The sequence below is a fragment of the Osmerus mordax genome, chromosome 7 (assembly GCF_038355195.1).
Source record: "Osmerus mordax isolate fOsmMor3 chromosome 7, fOsmMor3.pri, whole genome shotgun sequence".
Classification (NCBI taxonomy): Eukaryota; Metazoa; Chordata; class Actinopteri; order Osmeriformes; family Osmeridae; genus Osmerus; species Osmerus mordax.
Window position 1 is genome coordinate 18,407,240 of NC_090056.1, and position 12,728 is coordinate 18,419,967.

The 12,728-nt window shown below is 46.7% G+C and overlaps 1 protein-coding gene across 1 annotated transcript in view; it reads left to right on the forward strand.

Annotated features, from left to right (window-relative positions):
• LOC136945373 (phosphatidylinositol 3,4,5-trisphosphate-dependent Rac exchanger 1 protein-like) overlaps nt 1-12,728 on the forward strand; it is a 70,897-nt gene that overhangs the window by 22,530 nt on the left and 35,639 nt on the right. The window contains 6 exon segments of the mRNA XM_067239145.1: nt 2,099-2,200; nt 2,424-2,585; nt 6,714-6,847; nt 7,400-7,515; nt 9,335-9,484; nt 12,430-12,577. Coding sequence (XP_067095246.1) covers nt 2,099-2,200; nt 2,424-2,585; nt 6,714-6,847; nt 7,400-7,515; nt 9,335-9,484; nt 12,430-12,577 — 812 coding nt within the window.

Sequence of the window (12,728 nt, forward strand, 5' to 3'; positions counted from 1 at the left end):
ACAGGACACACAGAAACTGTCTTTGAGCGCGCTCTCAAACATGATGTCAGAGAGGGAGAAGCGGAGAGCGAGACAGCCAGCCAGCTGCAATGTGTTGGCACAACTGACTGGAAGATATTAAGCCTGTTGATGCCTGTAAAAGGTTTCCTTTTTTTTTTCATGTATTGGAGACTTGGGTTAACCACTTAGATCAGCTACTTGAAGGCATTGGAAAGTTGACAGAGGTTTGATTTGCTAGAAAGTTGGCGGTTATGAAACAAATCCATTGGTTTTATTGTACAAATGATATCAACACAAACATCAATAGTGCAAGTGTATATTGTCTCCGTTCTGCAGCTTCACAGTTTATTGGGGGTGGTAGTTATTTGCGTATGTAATATGCCTGACGTGTTGCTGAAAAAGGACAACTTGATGAATACGCATCAATGTTGGAATTACTTGAATAATGCAGAACTCTTCAGGATACATAACAGAGAGCCCGCTCAGAAGTACCTCCTTACTCCTGACATAGTATCCTGTCAGAAAAGCTGAGCTCAGCTCTCAGCTTCACAAGTGACTGGAAAGCTGAGATGACTGAGGCAAAGAGGCCTGCAATCAAGTACTTCAGTAAACAACTGACTGAAGACACACAGAACTTTTGTCAGGATACAGAAGTTATATAACTAGGAGGAGACTGGCTGGAGGGGTTTAGACACGATAGCTCTTGGTATTCTTGGTGTGTGTGTTTTAGCAGGGAGAAGTGTTTCATTAATAATTCATATCCCCATTTCTGCAGTAGTTTTGCAATCAGACTGTTATTATTCAGTTTCATGGTGTTAGCATATAATATCTGACATCATCCAATTTGATTCAGTGTTTGCGTTTCAGCACGATTTCCGTGTTAATCAACAAGTTGCCGTGTGTGAATACATTTGACAGAACGACTACAAACCCCTGAAGTGATGATGAGAAATGAGGTCAGAGTCAAGATCTGGTTCCAGTCTCTGAGATTTACAAATACATTTCAGATGAGAAAAGGGGAGAGGGGAAGGGATAGAGAAGAGAGGAGGAGCAAAACAGAGGACTTCTAGAGAGAAAAAGAAGAGATGGAAACAGACAAAGAAAGAGAGGCCAGGATTGCATCAGGATTGCCAAGCCGTCTGGAATCTTAGGAATCCCAGAATTCTGCAGTGCTTTCAGTGAACATTCCACCCCAACACCTCCACCCCCCCCCCAACCCACTCCCGGCGTATAAATAAGCTTCTATAACCAGAAGAGAAACGCATCACTCCATCTTTCCCCCCTAGTGCCCCATTTGAACTTGAAAGCGGTTGAACGTAATTATATTGTTTGATACTTGACTCGGTCACGTGTTGCATCCTCAGCGGAGAGTCTAGCGGTGGTTCTATCTCGCGTTGGCCTTTGATCTCTGCTCTCTTTGCCCTTGAGGACTTGTCGTCTGACAGGCCCCACTCCCGTCAAAAAAATTAAACAGAGAGAAAAGCCATTATCAAAGTTGCCCTCACGCACATCAAGGGCTCTTATGAAGATTTAGCTTCAGCATTTACATTTTTTATTTTAGGAAGGTTTCACTTTTATAGCATGAAATCAGGGGCATTGTACAGGTTTCTTCCTCATTGTATGTAACACACCAAAACAGGAATAAAGCTGTTCTTCACATTACTATGGATGGCATAATTAATATGTGAGAGGCAGTTATTGGCAATATAGGGAGTCAGTTGGCTGAGCGGTGAGGGAGTCGGGCTAGTAATCCGAAGGTTGCCAGTTCGATTCCCGGTCATGCCAACTGACGTTGTGTCCTTGGGCAAGGCACTTCACCCTACTTGCCTCGGGGGAATGTCCCTGTACATACTGTAAGTCGCTCTGGATAAGAGCGTCAGCTAAATGACTAAATGTAAATGTAAATGCAATATACCCCCCAATCTACCTCGCTCTTAAACAATGTTTACATCAATGAGAAATTTATTGAACAAACAAGTAACAATTCAGTGTGTTTCAGTTCGATTTGCATTACTCTACCTCCTTAAAAGGTTGGGGTCGTAACTTTCTGTTGTATAACATGTTTTAATGTTCACTGTGTGTGTGTGTTCGTCCCCAGCACTGTATGCTGTTGGGAGGGAAGAAGAGCACAGACGTTCCTCTGGAGGGATACCTGCTAAGCCCCATCCAGAGGATCTGCAAGTACCCCCTCCTGCTGAAGGTCAGCCCAGCCCTGCTCTCCCCTAAGCTGCCTGGTTACTCTCAGCTCCCTCTGCAATGTCCCCCACTTCCCTTTTGTCTCTCCCATTGCTCTGCATATAATTCCCCTCAATATGCCTCTCACCCATCCTCACCCACCCCTATCTCCACTCCCACCCCCTCACCCATCCCCCCCCCCATCCGCTCTCCTCCTCCCCCCTCCCCTGTGCTGTTCCTGGGTTCAGGAGCTGCTGAAGAGGACCCCGAAGAAGCATCCGGACTACCCGGCGGTGGAGGAGGCCCTGCAGGTGATGAAGGCTGTGTGCTCCAACATCAACGAGACCAAGAGGCAGATGGAGAAGCTGGAGGCCCTGGAGCAGCTTCAGTCCCACATCGAGGGCTGGGAGGTGAGAGGGACGTGGGGAGAGGAGAGGGGGGAGATGGGGAGAGGAGAGGTGGGAGATGGGGAGAGGAGATGGGGAGAGGAGAGGGGGGAGATGAGGAGAGAGGGGAGATGGGGAGAGGAGAGGGAGGAGATGGATTGGGGGATGAGGGAGAAGGAAAAGGAAAAGCCAAGCAGGAGAGATGGGAGGAAGTCTGAAGAGAGGGACGGAAAAGGACCGATGCAGAGGCTGGGGAATGGATGGGAGAGAGACCCCTCGCCAAACCTAGTTTAATACTCTTTAATAGAGTTTAAAGTGTGGATGGTGAAAGCCAGGGCCTCTCATTCTAGTCGAACAGTGAGTGAAAGCTCCAGTCTGTTCTCCAGACAGGCCACCAAGCAGCCTCTCCTGTTCGTCTCAGAGCCCAAGGCTCTCTCGGCCAAATCATCCTTCAGCGTGCAGGGGCCACGGACAGGGCTTGGGAGCGGAGCGCGTTTTTCACGCCTCCCTCACCCGTCACAACGAAGCCCTTGTCCCCACGGACACAGAGGGGACAATCTGCCCACTCAGGGGTGCCGAGGGGAGCGCCAGTGGGCACCTTGCCCAATCGGTGGAGCCCAAGGGGGTGGGGCTTGTCTCACACGGTGCGACTGTGAGAAACGGAGAGAGACGGGGGGCCCTCGTTGTGCCATCCCTCTTTAGTGACTGCCAAGACGAACGCCCCTCTTCTTTCCCTCTTCCTCTCTCTCTCGCTCTCTCTCTCTCTCTCTCTCTCTCTCTCTCTCTCTCTCTCTCTCTCTCTCTCTCTCTCTCTCTCTCCCTTTCCCTCTCCCTCTCCCTCTCCCTCTCCCTCTCTCTCTCTCTCTCTCTCTCTCTCTCTCTCTCTCTCTCTCTCTCTCTCTCTCTCTCTCTCTCTCCCTCCCTCTCTCTCTCTCTCTCTCTCTCTCTCTCTCCCTCCCTATCGCTGTCCCTCCCCCTCTTTTTCTCTCTCCTTCACTCTCCCTCTCCCTCTCTCTCTCCCTGAAAATGTCACCGCTTGACCCTCCGGCTTGTTGTTCTTCCAAAGCATATCAAACAAGAAGCTGTTGTATGTTTAACAAGAGTATATTTAGAAGACGGAGATGATTGAATGGCATTGCGGTTTCCACATCAATTTCCTTGTCAAACACACTCTGAATGTGTTCCTAGTCACCACTGCTCTGATCAAAACAATTAGGAGAATACATGCAAACATAGTATACCGTAACACAGAGAGTTAAACACTGTCTATGTTAGGCCAGTAGGAACCGTCTGACAAAACAGAAAATGTCGGCTGTGGAACCAACCACCAAAACACCATCCGACTTCTCGTGTTTTAGACTGGATTTGGAACAAACACAATTCTTTTTTGCCAACTCGATAAGTCTCTTGAAGTTTTTTAGCTTTCTCCCTGTATCAGAGTTAATCCTCAGGCAAGGCACTTTGCCTCTCCTCCACTCTCCTCCATAAACACTCCAATTCTAACCACATTAGTCTCACCCTGCCCTCCCCCACCCTGTGTGATCACCTCCAGTCCTAATGGAGGCTGAGGAGCACTGCTGAATGAGACCCACACACATTACTGCTGCACTGACAGCCTCCATTATACACAAACACACACACACACACTGTACATACAGACACACACACTGCACACACACACACACTGTACATACAGACACACACACTGCACACACGCACACACTGTACACACACACACACACACTGTACATACAGACACACACACTGCACACACACACACACTGTACATACACACACACACACATTGTACACAAATGCATAAATCCTCATACAATGACGCATAGGTTGATGAAAAGCCACCTGACTCGGGGAGTCAGGTGGCTGAGCGGTTAGGGAATCGGGCTAGTAATCCGAAGGTTGCCAGTTCGATTCCCGGTCATGCCAACTGACATTGTGTCCTTGGGCAAGGCACTTCACCCTACTTGCCTCGTGAGAATGTCCCTGTATTTACTGTAAGTCGCTCTGGATAAGAGCGTCTGCTAAATGACTAAATGTAAATGTAAAAGATCTGTGTCACTCTGTAAACAAATGCTAAAAGTATAGTGGTCTCAGACTGTTGGACCCTACTGTACAGTACATGAGCGGATGCATGCAAAGGCAAAAGCACACAAACACACACACTTACATCATGCACAGTTTAGCACAAGGGTTTAGCATTGATCCTGCAAAACATGATCTGTCTTCCCAGTTTGGCTGGAACGCACCTGCAAAAAGGGCAGATAATGGGTTTTCCTGGAGAGATGTATGTCCAGCACAAATGTAGTGCCCAGAGGAATCGATTATGGATGCTTGGTGGAGGGGAATTTTCTAGTGTGCGGGAGATGAGCATGACATCAAAGAGACGTGTGAGTGTGTGTGAGTGTGTGTGAGTGTGTGTGAGTGTGTGAGGGTGTGTGCGTGTGTGTGAGTGTGTGTAAGGGATGTTCTATAGAAAGGCACGGGGTGGGGGGGTATATCCAATACCCACACATGGCCCTGCTTGGTTCCAGTCGATTCGAGTTGGCACCATCCATTTAACACGGACAAGAGTTTCTGGGGCCGATGTGGTGGTCCTCTCTTGCCGTCCCTACAGGCATGGCCTGTGCACACATCCGTGCTCGTGCACCTAGCTCACTACAGTTACTCAGAAAACACACCTATGTCTGGGGCGTGGGAATGGCCGTTGTTAAAGGACTCACTGATTCACTGAAATATCACCTTGCTGTTTCAACCCAAGTGTCGTACATTATTGATGCAGCCTAGATCTCAGCAAGGTTCACTCACATCCGGTCAGACTTTTTTTTTTTTTCTTTACTTCAATTGAATCCCATCAAATGTTATGTCAGAAAGAATGAATGAGTTCTGTAGGATGAATGGTCCCTTGATGACAGCAGTGTAAGGGTTAATTGGTGTCTGGACTGCGTGAGCCACGTTCTGCCTTCTGAGACATCGAGATTGACGTTATCGTGTTTCAAAAGCCACACAACACAGAGATTATGTTTACACTGAAGGGAGGGAACGAGGTGCGTTATGAAACAGGTTGAATTTCTTCGGTAAGGAACGTTCTTTGGCCCTTTAACGGGATGCAGCGTCTTGTCACCGAGATGCTCTGAAATGTGGGTTAGCAGATTCAGAGATGGCTTTCTCGGTTTCCTGGTAACAAGGCCTGACCTGTGGGTCCATTTGGCTCAGGCGGTGAAAGGCGAGCAGCTTGTTGGTTTACTGTGTGAAAGTGAGACTATGGGTTGGGTGTCGATGTTTTCGTATGTCACGGTTGCACAGGTCACAGTTTTTCGGAACGGAGGCCCAATTTCCTCTTTAGTTCTTGTCAGGAAAAAGGTGGTGGGATTATTAGGAAGTACTTTTTTTTTGTGGTGGTGGGTGTTTGAGTTTCGGCACCAGCGACAAAGTTCCAAATTGTGTCTTTACCCCTGAGGGATTAGGTGACACTTCACATTGATTGTTCTGTCACACTTGTGCCTTAACCTGCCGTAACACAACATATCTTATGACAAATCTTAACACCGTCATGACGCATTAGGAAAACTTCCTAAACTGTCGAATACTTGTCCAGCCCCAGCCTGCAGTGGTGTGAGAGGATCTGGACTGTAGGAGCAGAATAAACAGTCTCTCTGTCTTGAGCTCACCAGAAGGCCCCCAGGGACCTAGTCTGGCACTGTTTAAAGTGGCTCCTGTTTTTCTCCCAATGTGGGGTTTGCCAATAGCATTCACTCATGAACTCCCAGAAACCTACACATCTTCTGGTACATTCTGCTGAGACACACTGTTAAGATACCACAGGCTCCTTTTTAAGCATTTATGGGAATTTTGAGCTCTAGATTTCAAAGGTTCAGGGAAAGGCTAGTGTTGACTGTAGGCCTGCTGTCTTCGGAGGACAATGGGATGGAAGCAGATCGTTTGAACGGAATCCAAGGGAACAGTTCGGAATTTTCTGTTTTGAATAGTTTTCACAGAGGTTGCGAACTCTGAAGTCACGAAACGAGTTCAAACTCAGATGTATTATCGTCAAGAAGTTTTTTTTTTTTTACGTTTTAAGATTTGAGGATCCAGTCGATTAATGTCACGGTTTCGACTTCCTGTGTTTTTCTTCAGGGAACCAACCTGACAGACATCAGCACAGAGCTGCTTCTCCATGGTAACCTTCTCAAGATCTCAGCAGGCAACATCCAGGAGAGAGTCTTCTTCCTGTTCGACAACCTCCTGGTGTACTGCAAGAGGAAGTCCAGGTGAGTAAGGCCAAAACTTCATTTGTCTTCCCTCTTGAAACATGCTACAGTGGTTACTAGGGGCGGGAATCTTTTGGTACCTTACAATTCGAATCGATTCTTGGGGTTACGATTAGATTAAAAATCGATTCAAAATTTTTCAGAGATAAAAACAAATATATATATAAAAAAAACATCATAAAAAAAAATCGATTCACATACATTTGTGAATCAATCTGAATCGCTAGCAAACTGAATCGAGATTCAAATGTGAATTTTTTCCCCCACCCCTAGTGGTCTAGTCTCTGACCTGTTTTACGAGGGAAGACAAATTGAGGGGAATATACTGTAGACTAACAGTACAGAGTTTTCATTCAAGAGCTGAGTTTTACAGACAGGAGCCTGGCCTGGAAAACTGGGACATTAGTTAGAATTTCCAAATTCCTGTTTGCATGCCCAGCTCATTTATTTACAAACAAAACATCTAGGCTCAGTTTTCAGAACTGGCACCAACAGCCTCATTTCCTCAGCAGCGTATTACTACTTTTGACGACATTTTGCCTCTTTTTCTAGGGTTTCTGGGAAGAAGTCCACCAAGAGGACCAAGTCCATCAATGGTCCGCTCTATTTGTTCAGGGGAAGAATCAACACTGAGGTGATGGAGGTGGAAAACGTTGAGGATGGAACAGGTGTGTGTTTGCCAGCGTCGGCCATCTTAAGTTTGGAAACACGAATCTGCTCGTATCCATCATTCATCCCTCTGTCCTTTCATTCGTGGCTAAATCAAATCCAGTTTAACTGTTACACACACAACTAACCCCTTTTTACACACAATGTCTCCGAGGGCTCCACATACACCCGCAGAACTGCACCTAAACCAACCTAAACCCTAAAAGAAGACAAGGGATATGTTGTACTTTGGCATAATTTACCCTTTGTCAAGAAGACCACCTCATTAGGTTACTATGTAAATAGGTTAAATTCATTGTACTCTAAATATCCTACTAATTGACGTCATTGTAGGTCCAACCTTACCCTAACCCATAGGTAGATAGAAAGAGGCAGTGAAGATGCTTATAAAATATGTTAATGTCACTCTTCATGTTAGAACCACTCCTTAGTACAGAATGCTGATGTGAATCTGACAGACTGGCAGTTGAAGGATTGGCGAGTGATGCACAGAATCTCACGTGCACAAACACAGACACAAACCACTCAAGTTTCACACCCCTAAACAAGAAGCCAGGCTGTTCTCGTAACATATCTAACATATCTACCATCAACACTCTGCTTGTGTTTTTTTTTCCTTCCGTGGTTTCTTGCACACCGCATTAGTGTTTTGCCAGGCTTTGTTGCTTTAGGCCTCTGGGTGAAATTACCGTCTTCTTCTTCTTCTCAAGTGTTTCCTTTTGATAAACTAACGAGACAGAGCAGACCCAGGCCTCACACACTCACTCATACACACACACACACTCACTCACAAACACACACACACACACACACTCACACACTCACACACACTCACAAACACACAAAACACACACACACTCACACACACTCACACAAACACACATACCCTGTATCTGTGTGTTGCTTGCTCTCGTACCGGGGTGTGAAAGAGGAAACCACAGTGCAAAACAGCACGTTTCTCAGAAAGAGAATGATGCCAACGTGCTCGTGAAAACATCTAACCCACAGATTGTTTTTGCACTGAAGAACATCTTTGCACTCTTACCTCGATAAAAGCAGCCAGTTCCTCATCTTATGAAACAAGGATCTCTTGTTAGCCTGTACTGTACGTCCCTTTGATTCGACTACCTCGCCTCATGGGACGACGACACACTGTACTCCTCCTCTCTCTCCTGCAGACTCTTGTCTCCCCCCCCCCAATACACCACTCCCAAACACGTTAAGTGAACACCTTTTCCAATACGATCTACTTGTGCTCTCCCTTTAACGTTCAAATTGTCCCCTTGGGCCCTGGGGTATCATATCTATTTATATGACCTTTTAAACATCACACTAATGCACCCCATTACCCAGGGGCATTAATTATTCAGAACACATTCACCTGGAGCCGAACGGATGATAAAATTAGAATGTTGCGGGAAAGAGGAGAGTGAGCACAAGGGAAAGAAAGATGAAAGAAAGAAAAAATATAATTTTTTTGGGGGGGGGATCATTAATGGCAGTGAGAGAAAAATTGAGAAATCAAGATTTCTCTGTAGTCAGGGCTATACTTTTAAACTGTTCAATATTTATCTTAGTAATTGACATGAAATCTATATTGGTTTTGTAATGTTATTTTCAATTGAACTTAACCTCAGAGTATATTGTGAGTGCTTCTTCAGGAAGGTCAGCATAAACAGTAGTGTAATAGGTCCGTCATTTTCAAAGACCAGACTTCACATTCCCAACTGCCACATCAAAAGTGCAACATTGGAGAAAGGCTCTGTTGTCGTGTGTATACCAAACGACTTCTGTCAACTGTTTTGTTTTCTCCCCTAGCGGACTATCACAGTAACAACTACACAGTGACCAATGGCTGGAAGATCCACAACACGGCCAAGAACAAGTGGTTCGTCTGCATGGCCAAGAATGCAGAGGACAAGCAGAAGTGGCTGGACGCCATCTTGAGGGAGCGTGAACAAAGAGAGAGTGAGTGAAGCAAAGATAGCTTTTGTTTATGGTCCTAGCACTAGTTTACTGCCAATACTCTGTTTTAATAAATATAAGCTTGGGTGACACTGAACCCTAGAACCACCTGTTACGAGCTGTTCATTCACAAACAAGCCCACGATGTGCAGTAAAGAGCCTCTTCGGTCCCATCGAGGTCCGGAAATAGGCTAGCTGTGACTTGGCAAAGAACATCTAAACAGGACACTGTGCACCTCATGGAGTTGCTGTCTGTAATATAACTCTGACAGAGGATATGTCTAGACATTCATACTCCGCATAGCATGTTGTTTTTAACAGTATTTGTTTTGGAGCAGTTTTTTAGGTCATGTACACTCAAAATATCCAGGATTTCATTAAGCAGAATCTTCTCTAAAGAGATTACACGTGAACAACAGTTTTCAAGCAATTTAACACAATTTCTAACTCGTCTTCTTAAACAAATTTACCCTTTTAGGTTTTTTTAATTTTTAATTTGATTATTTATTTTTTTTTACTTCAAAAGGGGTTCCAACAAGAGTAAGAACACCTGTTCTCTGACAGCCACCTGTCTCTGTTATTGTGTGTGTGTGTTCACCGCTGTGAGTAAAGCTTGGAAAGGCGTTTACTACTCCTGTGGCTGTGGGCAATGCGACATCTGATAGCGTTGGTCACCAAAAATCAAAACAGATTCCCCCTAAGCAATACGAGAACAAATCGGCTCAAACAACAGATGGTGCAAGACATTAATTACACCTGGGCTTTTGCCGTGTACAACTGCAGCTTGAATAGCTTTCAAATTGGCCGTGTTGCTGTTTGGATGGGAATTAGGTAAGCAGTTATTGCAAAGCCCTCTGGCCTCAGCACCTGAACCTGTTGTGGAAGTGGAGGGATGTGGAAAGCCGTGGGGTTCCCTGCGCCTGGGGTGTCTGGTTACGGCTGGGCGGAAATCAACCTGAGGCTAACAGATGCCAGATCAGTCATACTTGTCCAGGCGCCCCTCCCCCCTCCCTCTAACACCCCAGACCCCCTCTTCTTAGATCCTGCCCCTTCAACCACATCTGGAAGTTTAGACATCAACACATTAATACATTGTACAATTTAAGAACGATCCAGTTGCATCCTAATTACTTAATTCCTTCAAATGTTAGTTTTTTTCCGCTAACGACCGACACAGTATGTTGTTGTCAGCCCGCCTCTTGTTCCCAGAGCAGCTCCATTGTCTTAAGCCTACCAGCTGGGAAAGGCTGGGGCCATCTTATCTGTGTTTTTTTGCAGAGGGAATATGGGTTGGTTAGCGTGTTAGCTGGTGCCAGCAGGAGTGGGAAGGGAGAGTGTCTCTGGACATGCTCAGACAGCTGCACCAGAAGCTCAGAGCCTCGGCACCAGACAGACCCCACTCTTATTCAATGACACTCTTTGTTTGAGCCCAGTCCAGCTGCTGTCAAATGTAATCCAACCCCACCTCCATCAGTAGCAGTCAGTTCCAAGCCCCTGTAATGGAAATGGTCTGAGTCCCATGGTGCAGCTAGGAGGCTCTGACAGTCCCACGGTGGAGTTTAACCTCTCAGAGAGCCCCACGGTGCAGCTAGGAGGCTCTGACAGTCCCACGGTGGAGTTTAACCTCTCAGAGAGCCCCACGGTGCAGCTAGGAGGCTCTGACAGTCCCACGGTGGAGTTTAACCTCTCAGAGAGCCCCACGGTGGAGCTAGGAGGCTCTGACAGCCCCATGGTGGAGTTGAACATCTTTAAGCTGTGTTCGCCCCACTGTGGTGTTTAGCAGGTCAGAGGGCCTCACGACGGAGCCGAGCTGCTGAGACGAAGAGCTCTGTGGAGCCTAGCTGGGTCAAAAGGCCCACTGTTGACTTCTGAACTTCAGCTTCACAATAAACAACAGGAGCAGCACTTTGATTGACAGGCATGCATGCACAAGGGGTGTGTGTGTGTGTGGGGGGGGATAAACATCTGGTGTTCCATCACAAGAAGGCGTCAAGCACAAGCCACCGCACTGAGCTCCTCAGCTGCATCTGTACTTTGTCTGAACTCTGCGATAACTCTGCGATAACTCTGCGATAACTCTGCAAGACCCTTCATTGTGTCTTCTCACAGCCCCATGAAAGACCCCCCTCTCCTGCCTCTCCCCCCTCTCCTGCCTCTCCTGCCTCGCCCCCCTCTCCTGCCTCTCCCCCCTCTCCTGCCTCTCCTGCCTCGCCCCCCTCTCCTGCCTCTCCCCCCTCTCCTGCCTCTCCTGCCTCGCCCCCCTCTCCTGCCTCTCCCCCCTCTCCTGCCTCTCCTGCCTCGCCCCCCTCTCCTGCCTCTCCCCCCTCTCCTCCCTCTCCTGCCTCGCCCCCCTCTCCTGCCTCTCCCCCAGGGAGCTGGTACATGTGTAGACGTCTGAGGGCTACGAAGGGGAAGTTGGGTGTCCCCCTGGGAACCCTGTTTTATTTTATTTTTTTGGCATGGTGAAACAATAGCTACTCCTGGAGCACCAGATGCCAGCCAGAATGCCAGTCATGGGAATCCATGGGAATTGCTTGTGCAGACAGGGAAGATCTGAATCTCACTTAAATACTGTAACTCATTTCTTCACCTAAGTTTTTATTTTTAAGAACGTGAATGCTCAGTCGCCTCAACAACAACCACAAAAAAACGAAATGGTTGAAGTATTGAAAATATTGAAGTACCTGCGAGTTTGTCCTTTCTCTGCATGTTGTATTTCAGATCCGACGACACTGCTGCAGCTAGCCACACACAGCTAGCTGGTTAACTCACATGTTCCGTAACACACACTTTAGTAACTAGTTAGCCAACTCCCCAAGACTCAGTTATTGTTTTATGACATCTTACTAAGAAGGTCAAAGCAAGATCGCCACAAAAACTTGATAGTACTATAACAGTGTAACTTGCTGCTAGCAAGCATACTAATTAACTGATTATGTGTCTTGCAGGCCTTAAACTGGGTATGGAGAGGGATGCCTATGTGATGATTGCAGAGAAGGGAGAGAAGCTCTACCACAACATGATGACCAAGAGCCGCCACCTGATCAAGGATCGGCGCAGGAAGCTGAGCATCGTACCCAAATGCTTCATGGGAAAGTGAGTTGTTTTCGAAGTACACTAACCGTCAACACTGAAGCTTTATTCCAGAATTCATTGAAATCCATTCAGGTTTGATCTTGAAACGGTTAATGTACAATGTGTTTAAAAATGTCATGGTGGAATTCTGTGAGAGGTGCCGTTTTTAATC